Raw genomic sequence first — 25,690 nt, 5'->3', positions numbered from 1 at the left:
CTCAGAGCCTGGAGCCTGCTTCAGATTCTGTATCTCCCTCTCTCTGTGCTCCTCCCTTGTTCTCTCTCTCTCTTTCAAAAATAAATAAACATTAAAAAAACGTTTTAAAGGAAAAGGAACGAGGAGCTTTAATCATTAAAATAATTTCGAAAAAGAATAAAGTTTGAGTCACCACATTAAACAATTCGAAGTCTTATTATAAAGCTGTAGTAATTTGGACACTAGAATTGGCAAGAGTATACAAACAGATCAACAGAACAAAACAGAAAGCCCAGAAGTAGACCCACAGAAGCATAGCAACTGATATTTGAAGAAGGTGCAAAAGCAATTAAAAGAAGAATGGTTAGCTTCTCAAAAAATAGTTTTAGGACAATTGGACATCCATGGGCAAAAGAATAACAATAATAAACAATAACACTTTCTACAAAAATTAACTGAAAATGGATCAAAACTATTAATGTAAAATGTAGCATTACAAAACAAATAGAAGAAAAAAGAGAAGAAAATCCTAGTGACCTGGGGCTCGTGAAGAGTTCTTAGGCATGGCACCAAAAGAATAAACCATAACAAAGATTCAATGACCTGGACATCAAAAAAATTAAAAACTTTTCCTCAGTGAAACGCATTGTTAAGAAAATGAAAAGGTAAATCACAGATCAGAAAAAAGTATTTCCAAATGACATATCCAACAAAGGATCTGTTTTCAAAATACATGAAGAATTCTCCAAACTCAATACTAGGTAAAATAGGGGCACCTGGGTGTCTTAGTAAGTTAAGCATCGAACTCTTGATTTCAGCTTAGGTCATCTCCCAGTTTGTGAGACTGAGCCCTTGTGTCGTTTTCAGGCTCTGCACTGACAGTGCAGAGTCTGCTTCGGATTCTCTCTCTCCATCTCTCTCTTCCCATACCCTGCTCACTCTCTCACAGTAAATAAATAAACTAATAGTAATAATAATAATAATAATGAGAAATAGCTAATAATAAACAAGTAAAAGACTCAGACATTTGACCAAAGGGAATATATATAGACATATAAGCAGACAGTAGAATAAGCAGACAAAAAGATGTTGAATAGTATTTGTTATTTGGAAGTGCAAAATAAAAGCAAATGAAATACTTCTATACTATTAGAATGGACAGAATTTTAAAAAATACTAGCAGGCTAAATCAAGGGCTGATGACATATGGAGACACCANATGCAAGTGCACTCCTGGGTATTTATTTTATAGAAATTAAATAAATGTTAAATGAATAAACTGCTGTATACCTATACAATGGAATACTACTCAATGATAAAAAGAAATGAATTACTGAAACACACAATTTGAATGGATCTCACACCCATTATGTTACATGAAAAAAACTTGAAAAGTGTATATGTCATGTTTTTCCATTTAATTATGATTCTCAAGATGACAAAATTATAGGGAGAACAGGTCAGTGATTGGAAGAAGGGAATTAAGGATTAGTGTTATAGAGAGATTGGGAGTTTCTCTGTAATGACAGAATAATCCTGTACCCTGCTTGTGGGGGCGGTTATATGAATCCACCCAGTCAATAAACTTTCATGGAACTATACGAACCAAACTAAAAAAAGAATGCCTGTAAAAATGGATACAATCCAAATAAATCTAGTTTAGCTGTATTATAGCAATGCCAATTCTCCAGCTTAATACTCTGGTTGTGGAAGATATTCTCATTGGGGAAATTTGGGTTAAAGTGCATAAAAACCGTCTACACTATTTTTGTAATACTTTATCAGTCTTAAATTATTTAAAAACAAAAAAATTAAAAAGCATATGGGAAAATAAAATGAGGTTGATAGATTGGCAGAAACTGAGCTAATATGCAACTTAGGATGCTATTTCTAAAATTATTTTCTTGAAGGCCAAGAGCAGGGGAAGGTTTGCTAGGTTTTGTTGGTTACATTTTTATCAGGGGACAAATGGGACAATATTCCATGTCTTTAATCATTTATATTTTAAGGTTTACATTAAATAATGTACTCTGAAACTTCTATAACCGCTGAATGTAAATACAAATTGTCCAACAAAGCCACCAGGTTTCAAGTCCTGAGCAATTCACAGTACAATAAATATCAGAGATTAGAAGATTTGCTCTAATGCATTTGGAAGCTAAATATTTAAAGAGCAGCATATTTCATTATTTAAAAATACAAAAAAAAACATTTCAGAAGAAAATTTAAAACTTAAGGAATGCTGTATATACAAATGTAAAGAGTCACTAGTTCTTCATGAGGTAGTATCATAACAATCCCAACCAGTATTTCATTATTTTTAAAAGCCCACTGTCAAGACTAGTTCTCACGGAATACATCTTCTTTTTCTTCAAATCATCTAACATATGAAAAAAACCCACGTCAAATAAGAATAACCTAATATTTAAAAATATACATTTTGAAAGTATATGAGTTAGTTCTCCATCCACTTCTTGATTTGTTTACATTTTAGGGGGAAAAAAAACCAAAGCAGTTACCATTTTCAATTTGCTGAACTTTCTCAGATTAAGGAGATCAATTCTCAACTGTTTGTGCCACTGGAGGAAACCAATGTCACATAATACAGGACATACTTATAACTCAGCCTAGTGAATATTAGACTCCTGGGGCCTCTCTTGTAAGATAAGAATAGTTTACTGGTCTGCTATTCACCTTTGGGAGACAAGAATCAGATTAAGAACTGAAAGCCTGTTTTGGGGGAACAAGTAGCACATCAAGGAAAGAAGAGCTACCTGTGTTAAACAAAAATTTTGCCCCAACACTTACTGTGTGCTACTTCAGTGAGATTACAAAGGCCCAAGTTGTTATTCGTTTCTGAGTTTTCCAGTTGAGGAAACTAAGGCAGAGGGATAGTAAATACCTTGACCAAGGACATACAATTAGTGAGGCTAATTTCAGACCCCTTTATCCCCAAATCTGGTACTCCTTGCCTTGTATTTTATTGTCTCTTTAACATGTACACATGAAAAGACATTGAGTGACTACATTTCAACATTTATCCACATAACCCATGGTTAAATGACAGTCAATTTTACAGATAGCTAAAGAGCATCATCAGGCTGACAGCTTATTTGGAGTAACTAAAACATGAGAAGACTACAGTTCCCAGGCACAAAAAGACTTAGGCCTTGAAGGAAACTTGGAAAACACCCAAGCCGACCCTAGGAAATGTCTCTATTTTTGGTGAAATGTTTAGTTAACAGTAATATCGTGGGTCGGTGTTTTGTTTTGTCATTTGTTTGGTGTTCATATTATGTTTTTTCAATAGGGTTTTTACTAGTTTTTCAGTATTTTTTAAGTGAATAAAACTGTGTTTTATTTATTTGCTGAGAGCTTTTACTAGCTTTGTTCTGGTTTTTACTATGAGTTTATATGTTTCATGAATTTTTTTTCTTTGGGTTTCATTTCAAATTTAACTGCTGTTTTTTCCTTTATTTGTTTTTATCTCCAGAGCTATTTTCCTTAAAATCTGAGAAAGGCCAAATATAATTTGATGATGAAAAACTAAATGAAACCACAAAATGTGGTGATTATGATGAAATTATGAACAAAATGCATCTATAAAATTAATTTAGTTCTGTGGGGGGGGAGGGGGGATGGGCATGGAGGAGGGCACTTGTGGGGATGAGCACTGGGTGTTATGTGGAAACTAATTTGACAATAAACTATTTGTAAAAAAAAAAAAATTAGTTCTGTGTGTGTCTGTGTGTGTGTGGTTGACCCTTGAACAACACGGATTTGAACCACATGGGTCCACTTATATGCAGATTGTTTTGATAAATACAGTAGAGTACTGCAAATGTATTTTCTCTTCCCTATGATTTTCCTATTAATATTCTTTTCTAGCATACTTTATTGTAAGAATATAGTATGTAATACATACTATACATACATACATACATACATACAAATCGGAATTTTGTATGGAATATGTATTACATACTATCAGTAAGGCTTCAAGTCCACAGTAGGCTATTAGTAGTTAAGTTATGGGGAAGTCAAGAGTTTTATGTGAATTTTTAACCGTGCAGGAGGTTCAGATATCTAACCCACACATTGTTCAAGAGCCAACTGTACATATAAAGATTTATTTATTTAAATTATTTTTTTATGGCATATGTTTGATTCTATAGCTATTCTTTCCATCCTTCCCTACTCTGGTCTCTAACCTAAGAAACTTATCTGTACAGACTATCTCAGTGAGTATCCTTGCTTCCTGGCAACCTTCACCCAATGGAGAGCCCCAGCAGGAGATGGGAGCAGGAGAGATGAATGAAGTCAACGAGGTCAGTGAGGTCAATGGCATTATAATGTTTTATTGTAGCATTCATATCCCAGTTCTGTCCCAGGGAGTCACTTGTGTCTAATTGTGTCAACAGACACAACTCACAGAACAGCCTTCTTCACAGGATTTTCCCTGCCCTCAGTTCCAAAAAGCTCTATGCCCTCACTCTGTCATGAATGGTAATGATGATCACTCCCTATTAAATGTCTGCTCACTATTATCAGATTTCCCCATCACTGTCTACCAGTTTGAATGTGTCACTTCCTGTGCAATTATGAATGATGACAGTAACAATGTGACTTATATGAAGATGGAGAAATTCTTTTACTAAAGCATGTTTCTAAGGTTAAAGGTTAAAACAATAAAGACAAGTAGAGTAAAAGAACATTTCATACCCCCAAATCTGTGATTCCCAGAAATAGCAACTTTAACTATTCCCTCCGTATGCACCAGGTCTATTTCTATACATTTGCATCCACATACTGGCAGATAATTTGTTTTCTTGGGTATGTTATGATTATATGGTACATAATCTTCCATGACTTGTCTTTAAATATTTCTCTAATAGTGGACATTTAGATTTGTTAAACTTTTATACTGTTACCAACAATGATGTGATAAGCGTCTGTATATCTGTGACTGATAAATTGCTTCCTCAAAAAATTCTTATTCAACATCATGCTCTTCTTCATTAAATAATTTTATATAAACTCATGACTATATATATGTATTATATATTAAAGCTGAACTGTTACTAGAGAATATTCTTTGAATATTAGCAACTATGACATACCTTTTGTAACTGAGTAAATATTACATTTCATTCTTTATATAGATATTTTTAATGTTTGTTTATTTTGAGAAAGAGAAAGTGGGGGAGGGGCAGAGAACGAAGGAGAGAAAGAATCCCAAGCGGGGTCTGTACTGTCAGCGTGCACCCAATGTGGGGCTTGATCCGACAAACTGTGAGATCATGACCTGAGCAGAAATCAAGAATCAGACACTTAACCAAATGAGTCACCCAGGTGCCCCTCATTCTTTATATATATTTTTCTCTATGAACCACAATAAAATACAGCTATCACTTTGTGGTTTAATGTTGAAGGTATAGAGGCTAAGAAATTAAAAAGCCCAGGGGTACCTGGGTGGCTGTCAGTTAAGCGACTGACTTCAGCTCAGGTCATGATCTCATGGTTCGTGGGTTCGAGCCCCGTATCGGGCCCTGTGTTGACAGCCAGCTCAGACCCTGGAGCCTGCTTCAGATTCTGTGTCTCCTTCTCTCTCTGACCTTCCCTTGCTAATACTATTTCTCTCTCAGAAATAAATAAAACATTAAAAATTTTTAAAAAAATACATTTAAAAGCCCAAACCTAAGGGCTTACAAACAGACCTTTATTGGAATGCAAGGAACCTGTCTTCAAACCCCTGCTGTTTGAACTATGCCACGCTCTCTCTCCTCACTGTACAAGGTCTTCACTTATGAAGGAAACTCAATGTCCAGTAGGAAAGTTGGTCAGGCAAAAATATTTTTTCTGAAATATAATTTTAGGCTTCTTTTCGGAGTACATCTGCCTACTCCATGTGGCATTCCCCAGGTTTATGTCTAAAGGAAGGGATAGCCCAAGAGGACGAAAAGAACAAATATATGCACCCTATGGGTTTTGTTTAAAAAAACTAGCTTGATTTGGAAGGGGTGAGGAGGGAAGAACTCAGACATAAAGAACACATTTATAAAAATAACGATTCAGTCACTCTGCATTTGGACCAGGTACTAATGACCCAGAGTATTAAAGAGCCTACAAATGGAGTTTAGAGGCTGTGCTTCCCCAAAAAGCTGTGTTATGTGTGAGTCACTGGCCATACTGGCCACTAGGTCCAAGTCACTAGGAGAGCTGGACAGAGAGAAACCTCCAGTATTTGGAAATGAAAAAGAAGAGAGCATTATCCCCCTAAAAGGCAGTAAGATCATCCCAGCTGGGGCAAACAACAGATAGATTTGCTATGGATGTTAAAGCAAAAGAAATGCAGGGCTAGAAACTTGTGCCTGAAGAGTGTGGCTGTTCAGTGAAGGGAGAATGGAAGAGTGGCCTGCAGACTGATGACCATGATATCCACACACGACTGAAGCAAAGCCAACTGTGGAGTGTAATGAGCACAATGAAAACGTGCTTGGGGAGTCCTGTGAGCATTTCAGAAAAGGATTAATTAGCCTGAGGGAGAATCATCTGGTCTACTAAAAAAAGGAGGAAAGAATCATTTTTATTTACAGGATTTGAGCTAACATTTCTACCATGCTTCATTTAATAGAATATGCAGTAATATTGGATAAATGGCTCCCCTTAGAATTATTTTATTTATGATTACTTAAGCATGCTAAAAGTATAACCAGTCTACAGGAGTCCTCCATCGATATTATTAACTGTTATAAACCAAAAGGCTACCACAATGGGTTAAACAAAATAAAACTTTCTGTATGTTTTCCCTTGCCATCTTAAAGCTGGAGACCAAAATAAATCACAATGAGTAGCTAAAATATAATCTACATTGTCCCCATACTGTATTACACTATACTGTAATATGATTTGCTTTTTTATGGTGTATATTTTTATTGTCTTTCTCTATTTGCTAAATTATAAACTGCATGAAGGCAAAGATCTTTGCCTGGCAAATAAGAAGTTCTCTATAATATTTGTTGAATGAATGAATACGCAGATGACATCAAATATTTTATGACTATATTTAGATCACGTTGATTTTAATAGTCTGGTTTTCCTGAGACTTTAAGCTGAAAAATTTGTGCAACTTTGAAAAACATGCTCCCAGCATAATTTAGATACATAAAACACTAGACCGCAAAGCAGACCAAAATAATACATTTTAATGATAATATTATAAAGTAAGAGGATCTGTAAGCCAATATATCTAGAATTTCTTATAAATTCACATTATGTGAATATTTTTACTTTTAGGTTTTATGTTTGTTTATTTTCAGGAGACTATTTTTTGTTTTTCACCATTAAAAGGAGATAAAACAAAGAAACAATAGAGAGTGCTTTTCAAACAAGACAAAGCTACCTGCTAGTTGTCAGTGAATCTGTATTTTATTTATGGTTAGTGAATCAAAATCACAGTAGTAAATATTCTTATTGCTATTTTGTAAATGCTTGTAATAATCCGCCAAACAACTTAGAATAAACATAACAATGTAGCCAAAGTGTTAGAACCAAAGTTCGAAGAACTTGAAAAATAATATTATTGCCTACCCAAACCTACTTCCTTCCCTTCTGGTAAGAGGACCTCTCTTGTCCTTACAAAAGCACCTGTCCCCACTCTAACACTATGCTGGACTGATTCTAGTTCCAGAGTGGGCATGAGCCCCACACCTGGCTTATCAGAGCAGGACATATGCTTCCCGGCCATGGGGACTGACCATAACCCAACCAGGTTAGTGAAAGTTATCCTGAAGCTTTTACTGTAATAACTGAGAACGGGCTCTTTTCTTTTGCGGATCTTAGTGTTTGGAAAATGGAAGGCTTTGGCTGCTGGTAGGGATGGTGTAGTCAATACAGAGGAAAACTCACCTGAGAAATGCAGGTTGGTAAGTGGAATGTTTACAGCAATACTGCATGCTTCCTATGTGTCAGGTCTCATTCTAAGCACCTCATGTTTATTAATACAACTCAAAAAAGGTATTATTCTACCCATTACTCAAGGAAACTGGGGTTGAAAGACCATAAATAATGTGTGCAGAATTATAGCTTGTAAATAGTGGACATAACTGACCACAGAGGCTATGCTCCTAAATATAGCCGTGCATAAAACCAGGCACACCCATTCTCTGACCTCCATCCTTGACTTTTTATTAAATGAGACAATATACTACCTTTTTAAGTCAGGGTTTTTTTTGACATTTGTGATTAAAAGGTCTGAATAATAACAGCACTGTAATAATGAGAACAGTAATAATAATACATACATAATAAGTATGCTGCGATAACAAAGCTTAAACTGTATAATTTGGCCCCCCAAACAAAAAATTAACATAGGATAGACTGTGTGTGTGTAATATTAGCAAACTAGTATTAAACTAATAGCAAACAAACTAGTTAGCCAAGTAGCCAATAAGAACCATGGATGGAATTTTTGGAGAGGTCAGAATGTGACAGATACTGATATTCATATTATTCCTTTTCGGGGAAATACTGTAAAATTGAAAACTAAGGCAACCTACTAGTAGGGGTCTCATTTGTGATAAAAAAAAAAAAAAGTATCCTTCTAAGAACAAAATATCAAAATCTGCACTTATAAAAGGACAACAGGAAATATAATGTTTACATGTTCAAAGAATTAACTTTCTTAGCAAAAGTACAAATTATTTTAAACTACAATCAGCCAAATTCTGCCTACAAGGTATATAAAACTGAGGCTACAACTTGATGCTTTAAGATGCACTTTTAAAATCTATTACAGGTTCGCCTGGGTGGCTCAGTCACTTGAGCGCCCGACTTCAACTCAGGTCATGATCTCATGGTTTGTGAGTTTGAACCCCATGTCAAACTCTATGCTGACAGCTCGGAGCCTAAAGCCTGCTTTGGATTCTGTGTCTCCTTCTCCCTCTGCCCCTCCCCCACTTGTTCTCTCTCTCTCTCTCTCTCTCTCTCTCTCTCTCTCTCAAGTAAATAAATGTAAAAAAAAATAATAAAACAATATAAAATCTATTACAGGCTAAAAATGAAGTCTTGCCATTTGCAACAACATAGATGGAGCTAGAAGGTATAATGCTAAGTAAAATGCTAATGCAGAGAAAGAGAAATACCACATGATTTCACTCATATGTGGAATTTAATAAACAAAACACACAAAAAAGAGACAAATAAAAAAGACTCTTAACTGTAGAGAACAAAGTGATGTTTCCACAGGGGAGATGGGTGGGAGGATGGGTGAAATAGGTGAAGAGGATTAAGAGTATACTTAGCTTGATGAGCACTGAGTCATATAGAATCCTTGAATCACTATGTTGTATACCTGAAACGAATAACACTATGCTAACTACATTGGAATTAAAATTTGAAAAATTCTATTATAGGCCAAAGTACACTTTTTGAATCTGCAGAGATTATGTGCTTCTTCCCACATAAATTTTTGGCAAAGAAGATTTTATTCTTGGTCCATGCAAGAGCTTAGTTAATGTTTACTATCCTTTCAATGTCTTTAATTCTTCATGAAGGCTTTAAAACTATAATATTTCAGGTACCTCCTCTTAGGAAATATTTTCTCCACAGCGAGAGAGTCAGGGTTGACTCTAGATCCTACTAGCCATTTTTCCTAGCCCTGTTTTTGCCACAGAATTCAGTGATAAGTAAGGCTTTTTGCAGTAGTAACTAGGAAAGGAGGACTCTCTTTTACTGAGCTTGGAGTTGAGAAAATGGAAGCCTAGAGCTGTGGGCCATGGTGGCTTCAACAAAGAAGGTGGACGCAAGGAATGGGGATTTAAAAACAATGTTTAAAAGGCTGACATTGAGTAAATACTGCATCTCTGTAATAACTGTTTTATGACTTTCTTATAAAAGTGTACTTTGATTATAGCTTATTGTTATTATGTGATACCACTTTAGACTAAGAGCTTCATAAACAGAATGCCAATTGTGTAAAATTTGTATAACAACCTTAATATAAAACCATGTGATTCAAAGAAACTCAACTGAGTTAGAATTTGTGCTTTATAAATTTGTCTTCAGCCATGCATGATGGAGCTATCAAATCCAATTAAGTACAAATTTACCAGACCTAAAAGAGCAGAGTCCAGAAACAGTGACAAGACTTACATTTAAATGGATTCCATGTAAATAAGAGGTGTTATTTCTCATCTGTCATATCGCACTTTTAAACACTTAACTGTTTTGGTTAAAGAACAGACCACTTACTTAACATCACTGAACTTCATCTATTAAAATGTAGACCATATCTTCCATTATTTCTCAGAAAACTCTCAAAACTGCAGAAGAAGGGGCTGACTACAATTAAGGATATTTTTTTTAAGAATATTCCCTTTGAGGTCAGCTACAGAGTTACACACCAAGGATCTATGTATATGAGTCAACAATTAAAACTAAGTTTAGTTTCAAAAACAAACCAAAAAAAGGAGCTGCTTTTGAAACTGAAATGTGTAAGGTTTACTAAGAGAAGCAGAAGCATAGACTTTTTCGGATAGTTTTTGCTAAGTAAGATCTACATGGTGGTAGTTATATACGACTTATCTAATGCATCTGCCTTACCTTTATTTAGTCCAGCAGTACTATTTGTCTCCCTTTGAAATTATGTAATTAATGGGAAATGACCATAAAACTTAGGGAATTTATAGCTAGTTTCCAAACTCTTTTTTCTAAGAACTATTGAATTGCTTCCTAAAGAAAGATGGATGGAAAAACACCATGATTCAAGAGAATAGATCACACGAACTCCAGAGAGTCCTAACTTGCGACTCACCTTCTGTTCTTTGGCTTTCTTATGAATATGCAAACTTCTGCTTAAGATTGATTTGGGGGCTGCAAAAAAGTATGAAGTAGAAGTGAAAGCATCCACAGGCCAGCTCCTTGCTACTCAAAGTGTGGTCCCAGGACCAGTTGCAAAAGCTTTACCTGGGAGCTGGTTAGAAAGGTTGTGGCTCAGTCAGTTGAGCGTCCGACTTCGGCTCAGGTCATGATCTCACAGTTTGTGGGTTCAAGCCCTGCGTCAGGCTCTGTGCTGACAGCTAGCTCAGAGCCTAGAGCCTGTTTCAGATTCTGTGTGTGTCTCTCTCTCTAACCCTCCCCTACTCATGCTGTCTCTTTCTCTCACTCTCTCTCAGAAATAAATAAAACATTAAAAATTTTTAAAAAAAAGAAAGAAAAAAGAAAGGTTGACTCTCAGGCCCTGCCATGACCTTTCTGAATGACAATCTGAATTTGCAATCCCCAGGTGACTTTTATGCAGCTCACAGTATGAAGGCACTCTGAACTATTTTTGTAACAACGCTAGAAGTCTTAAAAGTCTTTGTCTATAGTATATAATGTTAGTTTTCCCATCTTGACTTTTCTGCCAGCTGTTTATAGGTTTAATGAAGACTAATCACAATTATAGCTGACACTTATTTTATTGCATGCTTGAACTAAATATAGTACATACATTACCTTATTTTATTTTAAAATTATTGCTTCTGAGATGTATTTATGAACAGGGCATTGACTCTCACACTTGAGACTGCATCACAGAAGCATTTGAAGGGCTCTTTAAAACACAGCTTGCTCAACCCACCACCAGAGTTTCTGATTCAGTAAATTTGGGGTAGGCCGCCAAGAACTGGGTTTCACCAAGTACTCAGGTGGTGCTGAATGAGACCACTAATATAGAGGTCCCAAATAGAGATATCTGTCAACTCAACTACCTGGGCCCATATCTTAGATGCAGGCTACTTATAAAAAAAAAAAAAAAATGAGGGTGGGGGACACCTGGGTGGCTGAGTTGGTTAAGAACAGACTTTAGCTCGAGTCATGATCTCATGGTTTGTGAGTTCAAACCCATCAGGCTCTGAACTGACAGTGAGGAGCGTGCTTGAGATTCTCTCTCTCTCTCCCCCTCACTGCCCTCCCCTACTCATACTTTCTCTCTGTTTCAAAATAAACTAAAAACAAAAATTTGGGGCTGGTCCTAGGGATTCCCTCTGGGCACCCCCTCTTTCCCATAGTTGCCACTGCTCATTTTGCCTCTTTTCTCATGCCACCTGCAAAAGACAATGCACTTTCCCTACCTCTCCTCCTCCTAACTGTCTCTAAGTCTGAAATGTTATGGCTTTGATGTTATCAGTGCTAATTACGACAGAGTGATGGGTGATTTTCGTGTGTGAGAAACATTCTAGAAATTTCACAAATCCTCAGAGTTTATTCCCTTGACTTTTACTCCAGGTTTTAATGTGGAATTAAGTTTCTACTAAATTCTTAGGGCCTTTATGCTTAAATAGCTCAGAGGTACTTTAAAGAAATAACTAATTAAAAGTCACATTTTTGTTAAGAAAATGAGATTGCTGAAATACTTCCACCAACATTGCTTCATTTGCTGCTGTCAAGAATCTCATGAAAAAGGCACAATAAATAGAATAATGCCACAAAAAATTAGGGGCAACTGAAAATAAAGTAGCAACAGAAAAATAAGTCTTAGTTTAGGAAGATCCTCCTTTCAGAATAACATATTTCTATCTTTTTCTACATGTTCAAATAAGATCTTGTAAATATTTCAGGGCCCCTGGGTAGCTGAGTTGGTTGAGCATCCAACTTCAACTTAGGCCATGATCTCGTGGTTCGTGGGTTCAAGCCCCACATTGGACTGACTGCTCTCAGTCTGTCTGTGCAGAGCCTTCTTTGGATCCTCTGTTCCCCTCTCTCTGTGCCCCTCCCCTACTTGCATGTACTCTCTCTCTCTCAAAAAATAAATAAAATATTTTAAAAATGAATATTTCAAAGCTACATAGTAATTGTTAATTATGTGTGTGTATTATATACACACATATAGCTTCATTGTGTTATTTACATAAACATTCCTCAGTTGGAAAGAATTGTGTTCATCTTAGATTTTACCTAAAGAAATCAAGTGTTAGATGCTTGGAGTAGCACCCCCAGAAATATAAAAGTAGGCAAAAGGGGGTTTTGTCTGTTTGTTTGTTTGGATCAATGGTTAGTAGTAAAACTTCATGCTTATTTTCTTCCCCACCCCCCTTGATACTGAACAGGAATTCTTTACAGAGAAGGCACACCCATCGCATTGAGTATTAAGTAGGAGATAAATATTTTTAATTTCTTCCTTCAGGCCACTAGCTCAATTAGTCTGCTAACACATTAAACTATAAGAGAGAGTGGTTAAAGCATGACTTAACAAGCCTGCTGTGAACCCACATATTAGTTTTTAAAATAAATTTAACATTCTAAAAGGAAAATCCAAAACAAAATTTAAGTAAATATAACTAGTATAAGTTTTAACTTAACCTGAGCTATATATACTCATGTAAGGGGTGCCTGGGTGGCAGTCAGTCAGTTAAGCATCCGGCTTCGGCTCAGGTCATGATCTCACGGCTGGTGGGTTCAAGCCCCGCGTTGGGCTCTGTGCTGACAGCTCAGAGCCTGGAGCCTGTTTCAGATTCTGTATCTCCCTCTCTCTCTGACCCTCTCCCTGTTCACGCGGTCTCTCTCTCTCTCTCAGAAATAAATAAAACCTTAAAAATTTTAAAAATATATACTCATGTAAAAATGCAGACCTATTCAATCATGCGTGTGAAGATAGTGAGCCTCCTGGGAAGGCTTATCTCACAGGGTCTAAAATTCAACCATTTGGAGAGTAATGAAGGGAGTGATTCTCAATTTCCATCTATTTAGATATAACTAACATAATTTAGTTATATCTATTTTTAACACTTTTGTCTTTTAAGTTTTACACTAGAATTAAAAATGATCAACCACTACTGTTATTGTATATAAGTACTGATTTTGTCTATATATTACTGTTACCAACGACACTTAGCAATGTTACCAACTTAAAGTTACCAATGACACTTACCATTTACTGTTACCAATGACTTACCAACACTATCTTATGCTCATATCGCTGATTACCAATCTTTTTATTGAACTTGAAGATTTCTCTGTAGCATTTCTTGGAAAGCACATCTAGGGGTGATGAACTCCCTCGGCTTTTATTTGTCTTTATCTAACCCCTTTATCTTTGAAGAACAGAACTGCAAGGTATAGTAGCTCAGCTGGAAGGTTTTTTTCTCTCTCAGGATTTTGAGTATATCATTCTACTGCCTTCTGGCCTTCAAGGATTCTGCTGAAATAACCATTAATAATCAATCTCATGGGGGCTTCCTTGTATACAGCAAGTCACTTTTCTCTTGGCTGCTTTCAAAATTCTCTCTTTAACTTTTGACAATTTGATTATATTGTATCTCCACATAGGTCTCTTTGGGTCCATCCACCATATAGCTCAGGAGTCCCACTTCTGAGTATATATTCAAAGGAAATGAAATCAGGATCTCAAAGAGATATCTACACCCCTATACTCATTGCAGCATTATTCATGATAGCCAAGATATGGAAACAACCATATCTTGGCTATCATGTCTCTACACAGTGTCTCTACACAGATGAATGAATAATGAAAATATAGTTTCTGTGTATATGTTCGGACATACATATACAATTAATATCTAAATGTCCTAAATACAGTTTTCTCTCTGTATTGATTCAAATGTTTGAATAATTCAGTCACTTTCAGTTTTAATATTAACTTGCAGCTCAATCTGTTTCCTCTGCTCCTGTCCAGGAAGATTTTGGTCCTAGAGCAAGTCTTATGTGAACAAATTTGGAGTAAGGGTGATTTCTGGCCTCATGATGATGGTCCTTGAGAATATGTTGATACTGACTGGGATGCAGTTGGAGGGTATTTTACAATGGTTCTTGCTAAAGTCCTGTTGTTATAGCCAAAATTTGTTTCGTTTCTATCTAGAAGAGGAATAAGGGTGTCTGCTAACCTGACCTTATATTGATTCATGTTATTGCTGCAAATCACTGAGTCTCTGTTACAATATCAAAGTAAACCCAAGTGTACTCTGTGAGCATTCCCTGACTCTCACCATGCCAGACCCCAGAGCAACGTAGATATGTATGACCTTACCATGTAGAGACATTGGGAAATATCTGACTCTCTCCTCCTATTAGGAGAGAACTGAGCACAGCTCCAGTGTGCAGCCTAAGACGTCTTTCTCTCATCTCTTTACTTGGCACAGACTCACCAAAGTGGAACTATTCTGGAGTGAGTTCTAAATGAAGTATAAACCAAGGTACTCCTTTAGGCCTTGATGTTTCTATAAACAACTCTAATGTTAATCTTACCTCTCTGGGACTCTTGGGTCACTTCCAGTTTTCCCCTATACCAACCCCACTTTTTTAATTTTAACACTTCCCTAAATCACATATGACAAATAAATATCCAGTACTGTTCATAATAGTAAATAACCTAGAAACATTTTAGATCACTTTATTCTTCTTTAAGTTTTAACGTCCTTGAACTGTTGGATTCCTAAGGCCATAGCCATATCTCAACAGGAAACAAAGAGCACTCCTCTTCCGTGACATTAAAAGAAAGATGTTTGGTTTATACAACTTTACTGTAATTGAACCTCAGAGAAATCATGTTATAGCATATGATATTTAGTGGTGGGCTTTTATATTGTTATTAATGCAATCATTAAACAGAATATTAAGGAAAAGACATATTTTTAAGGATCATAAAGTAAGTCAATCAACCTTATTATGTGATGACAATGACAATATTGTTGATAGTTTGGTAAAGAAATCATTTGGGATCAGATATATTGAATGTAGAGGTCTCCACTTTGATTTTTTAAATTTTCAACTCAGAAATACAACACAATTAAAAACGGGCCTGATGCTTATTATAGTGAAAATATTGCACACTATTAAGATGTTTCTGGAACTAAAGAAAAATTTTAAGGAAATTTTATTTAAGAAGGCAAAATATTTTACGAAGGAAGGAATTATGATATGATTGCAGGAATTAGAAAATACATTGTGACATTTTCATTAGTCATGTTAGCAAATGGGATCATTGACTAGTTGGGTAAATAAAATGTGTCTGACAGTATTGTAATAAATTAATATGTATTGAGTGCCTACAAGATGTGTTAGATTGTTCTGACCCTATTCTAATTTATTATCTCAAACTTTGACCTCTTGACTAAAAGATTTAAATAATGAAGAGAAAACATTTCACTACTCATAAGATTATAATTTTTCAGCATTTAAAAAATGAATTCTGAGATTAGTAACTAAATATCAATTTAAACCTCTTACTGGTCATGATAAAAAATGATGGTAGCAGTAGTTCCTCAATGTTTTTTGAAATAAAATAAAAATAATATAGTTTGTTAACAGTTTTCAATTTGGGGTTCTTTTACATTTAATGATGGATGAATTAAACATAAAGAAACGTAACAGTATTCCAAAGACTATTCACCTAACCCCGGGTAAAAATCCATTTATCAAGTGTAAGCCTTGAAATTTAGACAGGAGATGAAAAGAAAAATACTAAGACCTCTTGTTTCAGTAACTCTCCCATGTGCAAGAACATCCTTGAGATGGGGACTCTAGCACATATGTGTCTGGAAAAGATAAAAGAAACAGGACTGAACACCTGCTATCAACAAATATTGATAACTGCACAAAAAGTATTTTCAGGTGAAAATGTAAATGAATTTCTAGGAGCAAAAATAATTACCACCATATGAAGACAGCATTCTCAGCAAGTGAAGATGTAACAACAACAACAACAAAGAAAAACATACAAAATATTGCTAAGGAAATAGTAAGGGATAAAGGACATATACCTGGACACTGTTTTATGATTAAGTTGTAAAATTTCATGGTCAGAAGGCCAAACGAAAGAGCAAGACCAGATGCAAACTGTGGCGTACATAACCCTCCTGCCCCCGCACAGATGGATTATCTGTTCCTCAAATTACCTACAACGCTCAGGACCCACTCACAACCACCAGAACTAGATTTAGAGGTAGACAGCCATTTGGTTTCATGACTTGTAGACCTGTGAGAGGCCCTGAAACATGGCTGAAAATATAACAAGAAAACACTTTGATTAGTCTCTCGGGTTTGCAATTTGTCTTTCCCCAGCACATGTTAAGATAAAAACAGATGGTCACTAAAATGCCTCTATAGCAGAGTTTTTGCTGCTGAGTGAAGTATGTAAATTAGGCCATGACCATCTCATTGCTCTTCCTCTTTCTTTCTTATTGATTTTCTATTTCTTCTAACTAAATGTTACTGGAGCATCCCAACTAAAGGACTTGGGATGTGAACTCAGGAAATTTGAATTTTTAAAGGAAACACTACTAAAGTAAGTGGTAAATATGTCTTGCTCATATCTTTGAAAATTTTTTAATGTTTATTTATTTTTGAGAGAGAGAGAGAGAGAGAGAGAGCATGCAAGTGAGCCAGGGAAGGGGCAGAGAGAAAGGGAGACAAAACCTGAGGCAGGCTCTAGGCTCTAAGTTGTCAGCACAGAGCCTGACACAGGGCTCGAACTCAGGGACTATGAGATGATGACCTGAGCTCAAGTTGAACGTTAAGTGACTGAGCCACCCAGGTACCTCAATCTTGCTCATATCTTTGATTTCAACACTGTGGTTGGAAAACTAGTGGTTGGAAATGGGACTGCATATGTAATCTGTCCTTTGTCTTTCTAACTGTATCTATAGTGTCAAACTTAATCTAGATAGTCTTTTTTAAAAATTTTTTTAATATTTTATTTATTTCTGAGAGAGAGAGAGAAACGGCGTGAGCAGAGGAGGGGCAGAGAGAGAGGGAGTACAGAATCTGAAGCAGGCTCCAGGCTCTGAGCTAGCTGTCAGCACAGAGCCCGACATGGGGCTCAAACCCACGAGCCGTGAGATCATGACCTGAGCCGAAGCCAGATGTTTAACCAAATGAGCCACCTAGGCACCCCATCAATCTGGATAGCCTTGACACCCATTTCAGTTCCCCAGGAAGAATCTAAGCTTATATAAAATATCAGTAAACACGACTGTCTTACTGAAGATTCCACAGGTAGGATGTAAGAGGGAATTAGAGCACACATTACAAAGTTAACAGACTAAAAATCCATACTAGATATACCTGTCCCTTCTACCCTCTCTTATCCCTGGCCTCATGAAGACATTCACTTTCTCACCTGTCTACCTCTTAGTCTCCAGACTTGTTTGCTCTCTACTTTTCTTTTTTTTAAGTTTATCTATTTATTTAGAGAGAGACAGAGATAGTATGAGTGGGGAGGGGCAGAGAGAGAGGGAGAAGAGAGAGCTTTCCAAACAGGCTCTCACTGTCAGCGCAGAGCCCAACGCAGAGCTCGAACTCACAAATGCGTAAGATCACTGCCTGTGCTGAAACCTAGAGTCAGATGCTTAACTGAATGAGCCACTCAGAGGCCCCTCCACTTTTCTACAATGAGGCTTGGCAGGTCAGTTATATCTCCTGTCTACCTGCAAAGCAACAGTGAACCCCACCTTTAAGGCTATTTCCAATTAACCTTAGAGGTATTCTGAAGTTTTGTTGGCAACCAAACTTACAGGGCCTTTTTCCCTAAGTCTAGGTGTTTCCATATTTCTGTTTAGATTCAGAAATTTTCCACATTTTCAACACATTATTATTACACCTTTCAGAAATTGCCATTTTACTCTTCCTCATTGTGCAGTGTTACCAGGGATTTATTTGTGTTCTCAATTTTTTTGTGTCACATCATTGCAATTTTGGAAACAAGGAGAAGGGATAGACGTATCTGTGTTGCTACTTTTGAAAATTACTTTCTTATCTCTTATTTAAAGACTTAATATGTTAAATGTCTATTTAATGAGCTAATCTCAAGTGCCATCTGAGGGGCACCTGGGTGGCTCAGTTGGTTAAACGTCCGGCTTCAGCTCAGGTCATGATCTCACAGTTCGTGGGTTTGAGCCCGTGTCAGGCTCTGTGCTGACAGCTAGCTCAGAGCCTGGAGCCTGCTTCAGATTCTGTATCTCCCTCTCTCTCTGCCCCTCCCCTGCTCATGCTGTTTCTCTCTCTCTCTCAGAAATAAATAAAACATTAAAAAATAAAAACTGCCATCTGAAACACACACACACACACACACACACACACACACACACATTCATACCACTGTTTTAGTGTTTCTGAGGCACAATCACAAAATGATGAAGCTTGCTATGCCTGGGATGAAGCTGTAGAAACTTCCCAAAGCCCGTTTAAATAGGGTTGGCCTCCCAGACATTAGAGGCTCTGAACTATAGAGGACAAGCTGAGGGTTGCTGGAGGACGGGGGCGGGGAGGATGGACTAAATGGTGATGGATATTAAGGAGGGCACTTCTTGTGATGGTCACCAAATGCTGTTTGTAAGTGATAGATCACTAAATTCTACTCCTGAAACCAATACTATACCATCTGCTAACTAACTTGAATTTAAATAAAATCTTGCAAAAAAAAAAAAAAAAAAAAGAAGTTGAGTTGGCCCCCAATTGCAAACTAACCTGCTCAGGAAAGGGAAATCCATACATAAAAGTATCCCATTTCTAGTGCCTACTAGCTCTGTTACCATGAGCAAATTACTTTTAGAGGAAAGAGAAAAAGGAAATCGGAAAAGATTTTTAAACATGTATCCTCTCAAATGTAAAGGAAAAGTGATTATTTTCCTAAGACTGGAGAAAGGAGACACTAGAACTGGAAGATATTGCTATGGAAGTGGTTAGTGACTGAAAGGGACAAAAGGTGAGGAAACAGGAGGTAGTCTAAGCTGTGCTAAAGAGAGTTGAAGTTCAGATGCATAAAGGAGTTATTCTGCACCCTCAGCTTATGCTACCACAGCTAGAAGCCCCCAGTTCTTCAAACCTCCCCAGACGGACACAAGCAGAAAATCACCAATGGAAATCTCTTAGATCTCAAATAAATTCTATTCTCGGACTAAATGGCATGCATTTAATTAATTCATTTTTTTCCCCTAAGGCTTCTCTTAATGGCCACTTCACCAATTTTTTCACAGATAACAACAGCCATGAAGAACTGGAATACACTTCTTAGCCCCAGTCTTCTACTGGGGCATTCTCCAGTCAGGGATGATGTGGGATTATCATCACCCCATCATCATCCCAGTAAAAAAAAAAAAGGGGGGGGGCTTTCTCAGAGAAACAGATTGGATAAAAAATCTCTGTGTTGACAAAAATTCTGTTCAATGAAATTAACATTAAGTCCAGGTGAAATAAGGAGTTAGTTACCTGAACTCCATCTGTTTGAAATGATCAACATGTTTTCCTTTAATGAAGAAAAAATAGTTGATAACCAAAGCCAAAAACTTACTCAAAATTTGAACAAGGTAAAACTAGCATTTGTGACTTCCTCCCATGTTTTTATCCTTCAATGATAAAAAAAAAAAAAAAAAAGAAGCTTAGGTCACTCAAACAAGAACAAAATGCCTTATTACATAATGTTTGACAATTTAATATTAGCATTTTTTCATTGTCTCCCCTAGACTGGACTTTCTAAAGGATACAGTCAAGAGAAAAGTTTGAGAAAAGCAGTATTCCTTACTGTCATGTCACACTATGTCAGACACTATGTATGTAACAGTATACAGTTAACAGTATTTAATAAAATGACCCCAAAAGGCATCACTACAAATCCACAAATGTACTAGTAAGTTCTAACTAGTGCACAGACATTCTACAAAAGCACAGATAGTGCTTATAAATAAAAAGGTAAAGTTTTATGCAAATGAAGAATTTATTATAAAATCAAGGCCTGAAGTAACAGAAAATTCCATGAAGCCATTTGTTTTTATTAACTACCCATGTTGAAAAGAACACACCTCTTGTAAATTGAAAATCCACTGATACTTTAAACCTCATCAGAGACAATCAATGGAAAGGCAAAAGAGAATAGATCAGTGAGAGATGAAAGTCAAATTTGATTTAGCTTTTGTGTTAAATAAAAGAAAATTTAATGCTAAGAGGAAAGATAACGGCGACAATATTCTAGATTTATGTGCTACAAAACAATGAGCACCGAAAGACTTTAGCATACTATTAGATAAAACTGAATTATTTGATAGCACTTTCAACCCAATAAAAATGGAAAACCAGGCTTAATAAAATAACTCAAATATGACAAAGTTATTATGAATAAAATAAAGTTGTCACAATAGGTCAACTTGTTACTCAATCTTTCAACAAGCTTTAACAACAACTTAACCATGGTGAGCAAATGGAAATGAATTAAATTAGTTGGCCACAGAAACTTTAAACATCCTGAAAGTTTTAACCTTTATTACATGTACTCCAAAATGCTCTTAATGAATCAAAGGAGCATGTTTATGCTAATCTTCAAATTTCAGTTTTTAGATAAAAGTATACTTTTACTTTAATTATACTTAGTATACTCTTGGTATACTTAATTTTGGAAATCTTATAAAAACCTTATATACATAATAAAAGCCTTATTAAGGTGTTTCCATTATGGAATATATCATATAGATGAGAAAACATAATGTCAAATGTGAGCAAAATCTCAACATTGAGCCAGAAATCTCAACTCCATTACTAATTTCTTTAGAGTAATATTAAAATATGCATTCAGAAAAGGTGATGGTACGCAAACACTATTATAATACATGTAATATTGTACATGTAATATTGCTTACTCATATTTATTTGCATATCTGATAGAAGTGCGAACATTTAGGAGAAATTACCTTTGTAGGACTTTTGGCAATTTTTATTTCAGTTTGTACATTTACAAATAGCCCAGATGGGAAAATATTATTTTTATTATCAGAAAAATAATAGTTACTTGCAAAACTTAACTTCTGGGTAGATACAAAATTAAAATTGTTTTCCAAAGAGAAATCAGTAAGTCATGCAGTTTGTACTGGAATTTCTTTAGTGTATAGTTTTCATGAGAGTGTGAGGCATGGAATCTCTGAAATATGAGAAAGTCGACACATTTGAGCACCTTTTAACCATAGAATGCCCTTTTACCACTTCCATCTCTCAGCTCATCTTCAAAAAATGTGCAACAAAAAGAAATGTATTTCTTAAATAACAGTGAATATATGGTAATAAATTATCAAAGGACCTATTTACATGACTCTACTCAAAATTTTCTACAAAACATTTTCAGCAGTTAGATTTGGTAAAGAGAATTTAAGGAAACATCAGATTTGTTGAAATAATGTAAACTTAAGTGCTTAAAAAATAACGTAACTCAAAAACATAAGAATAACACCCAAAGGTATGGCATAATTTTGTTGGCAGAATGTAAGTTTACCAGGGAGATTGTATGCTGCTGATAAAGCAGACATAGGCAACTTTATGGAAAGAGTAAATCGGCAAGTCTCTTATTCTCATTTATTCTTGGCTACCTTATTTATAAAACAGAAGTAATAATACATGCTCTGCAAAGGTGTTGATTGGGGTTTACTAGAAGATATACGTAAGATACCCGGAACAATAAATACTAGCTTACTTTTTTGTTCCTTTTCTATTTTTTTATGACAAAGCTTATTATATACAGGCGTCAAATAGACAATACAGATGTGAGAAAGTGTTGTTTTGTTGCATTTGCACAATGAAACATATTATGCGTATTACTTATTAAGATACAAAATGTACCAATGGTGTCTTAGGTAGATTTCTTGGAAGTAGACTCAGATGATTTTGTGGGTGAGTGGTGAACAAGGGATCCAGAGCTGTGAGTCATGAGAAAAGCAGGACTGGGTAAGCAATGAGGTAAGACTGGGGAAGAACTGCCCAGTGGCATCAGCAAATCTGAAGCTGGAATAGCCTTTCAGAGCTAGCTCCCCAGTTTTGAGGCAAGAAGTTGGGACTTTTTGCAGGCTGCCCCCAAGAAGGGAACAAGTTCAGGACAGGTGGCTCCCTTTGGCTGAAGACATGCTTAGGGAGGAACCCAGGCAGGCAACACTCCCTGCTCAGCAGGAGGGACCTTGGGGATTCAGGACAGCATGCACAGTATGTAGGTGGTGAGCACATAGTCCATGTAACTACTTCGGCAGAGTACAGTTCTGTCACAAATCAAAGTTAAGTCTTACCAGTGGGAACAATAGCCTATTAATTAGCTCATTTACATAATACATTCTCTCACTGTGATCTTCAGATGATCATTTTCCCTAATACGTGAGATGACATGAGAAATGACATATTTTGTGCAGAAATACAGAAAACAAATTTTAGATACGGAGATTGTCTATCTTGCTCAGTCTTGTTCTTTGTAGTGTGTATCAGGATAAGCCTTTAGGCACATAATTATACAATGTTCTACATATATTAAAGACAGAAATGAAAGCATACTTTTCTCCATTTAGACAGTCCCAAATGAAAATAATAATTAGTTCCATGTCTATTGTTTATTTTACTTGCATTCTTAAAAATAAACCAATTAGGTACAAGGTTAGGTGAATTTAGTAAACATTTCTATCGCCATATTCCTTTCTTGACACCACTGTATTTGATTATTCCCATTTGAAATTAAGATTGAAATGAAGATTTTCTAAGGTGGAAGCAGTTTACAGCAGTCAATTTTGCAAATGTGCACATTCAAGAAGAAGAATAAAACAATTCCCATAGCTTTCTCTAGATAAAAATGATAACATTCTTGACTAAGAATTTATAGGATTCTTTATTCTTAGGAATTCCATTTTAAGCTTGTTTTCTGTGTGGTAAAGGAATAACCATTAATAGATATATAAGGCTTGGAATTGGGTGCCTTTCTTCTTATGAACAAGTCTAAAAAAGCACACTTTTAGAATGGGAGATGGGGGACTATGTATAAGAAATATTATGTTTCCATATTAATGTAAGGTCCTAACTCAGTTGTGAGTTTAACTGCTTGTAGTTAGATCCACCTGCATATAAAGAGGAGGGCTGCTCTGAAGTGTAATTCCAGGCCAAACCACTAAGACCTAACTCGTGTGTTCTCATTAATTGATGGTTGTTTTTAATGACATTTACCATATAGAACTTTGGGAAAAAACAATGTAAATAAAAAATGTAGCAACAGATTTTGTTAAGCACCAGACTGATCAAAGCATTGTTGGAAATTATGATAGGATTTTTTATGTTCTCTTAAACTGATTTCTCTCTTTGAATAAAGAAAGGCACCATTTCTACAGAATATTTATTCTGAGGAAGCAAGTAGACTTCAGAAAAGCACATGCGTAAATGAATAAGAGCTGAGTTTGATTGCTAGTTTGACTATTTAATACTTGTGTGACCTTCATCACACTATTTAATCCATGTTATCCTCAATTTACAAGAAGAAGATAATGGCAACATCCCTGTGGTTATAACGAAAAATTAAATAAGAAAATGCACACGAAGCCTTTACCACAATGCTAGCCCATAATAAATCCACTGATAAAAATGTTAAAATAATCAATTTGATGGAACTTCTTCCCAAGTATTATGATTTGAAAATCTTTGACTATTCTAAATTTTGTCTGGGACCAGCTCTGATTTGAGTTTGTAAGCGAGGCATGATTTTTGTCCTCGTTTCTTTCCGTGATAGTATTTATTACTCCTCCAAAAGTAGTTTGTAAATATTAAGATAGGGAAAGTAAAACACCAAATCTGGCACCATTATCTCCAACAATACAGACTTAAACAAAAACAACTTGAAATTGAATGGCACTGTCCTCTCAAGGTTTTACCGAAATGTCAAATACAAGATTAAGATGTTCAAAATAAAGGCTGTGGAATATATATATTTTTAAACATAACTTACCAATTCATCTTATGCCTAAAGAACTTAGTAGTTCTCAATTTTTCTAAAAGACTATTTTTGTTTTTTTATATGTCTTTGACCAATAACACCCATAACTATTTGTCATACAATAGAAAGAGAAACAGAGTCCTTTCTATTAGAATATTTTAGCTTAGTCATCCTATAAAACACAAAGAAAGGCAGAAATAATTTCCACTTCAAAAATGTACTGTTTTCTTTTCATTATTTGGTAGCAAACTACAAATTTATATTTTAAAAAAATCTTTATGATGGCGGTGTCTAGGTGGCTCAGTCGGTTGAGCATCCAACCCTTGATTTTGGCTCAGGTCATGATCTTAGTTTCTAAGACTAATCCCCATGCACTGACAGTGCAGAGCCTACTGGGGATTCTCTCTCCCCTCTGTCTCTGCCCCTCCCTCTACTCACTCTCTCCCTCTCACAATAAATAAATAAACATTTTGTAAAAATCTTCATAATGTCAAATGTTGGAACAGATCAAAACTCAGTCTCATTTATATATGTCATTAAAATTTAAATAAAAAATACCTTATTAGTCAAACAGAAAGCATCCAACTAGAATACAATATTGTAACATTTTGTCATTGCTATAGTTTCAGCTCACCAAAGGAATCCACTCCTACTCTCCCTCCTCCATGCTTTGTCTAATAACCTTGCATTTGTTTCCAAAAGTATTTTTCTGCTATTTTAAAAATCTGTTTACTCCAGAACTCAATATACACTTTCCAAAAAGTATTCCAAAATGATTAAACAAACCCTAACTTTTACGAGAAAATTTAAACAATCTGACAGATCATACTGTATTGTTGAAACACCTACTTGAGAAGATGTGTATTTTTCTCAAATTAACTGCAAAGTTACTAACTTACTGAAGCCCCTCACATGCAAAAACAAAGAAGAACTTTAACATTGTTCTTTTAAAGGATATCCATTTCCAAAAACCTATATTAAAGGCAAACATCAAGGAATTCC

General features: G+C 35.7%; 1 protein-coding gene across 7 annotated transcripts in view; it reads right to left on the bottom strand.

Annotated features, from left to right (window-relative positions):
• LOC144220593 (uncharacterized) overlaps window positions 1-25,690 on the bottom strand; it is a 402,447-nt gene that overhangs the window by 150,752 nt on the left and 226,005 nt on the right. Inside the window, exon 3 of one of the 7 annotated variants that reach the window (XM_077750899.1) lies at window positions 14,098-14,158. The exons of the other annotated variants lie outside the window; for them this stretch is intronic. Coding sequence (XP_077607025.1) covers window positions 14,130-14,158 — 29 coding nt within the window. The 3' untranslated portion in view covers window positions 14,098-14,129. Of the gene's footprint in view, window positions 1-14,097; window positions 14,159-25,690 lie in introns of those variants that run through there. 7 annotated transcript variants of the gene reach the window in all.

This window comes from Crocuta crocuta, unplaced genomic scaffold, assembly GCF_008692635.1.
Source record: "Crocuta crocuta isolate KB4526 unplaced genomic scaffold, BGI_CrCroc_1.0 scaffold279, whole genome shotgun sequence".
Taxonomy (NCBI): Eukaryota; Metazoa; Chordata; class Mammalia; order Carnivora; family Hyaenidae; genus Crocuta; species Crocuta crocuta.
This window is presented reverse-complemented; position numbering and strand designations above follow the sequence as displayed.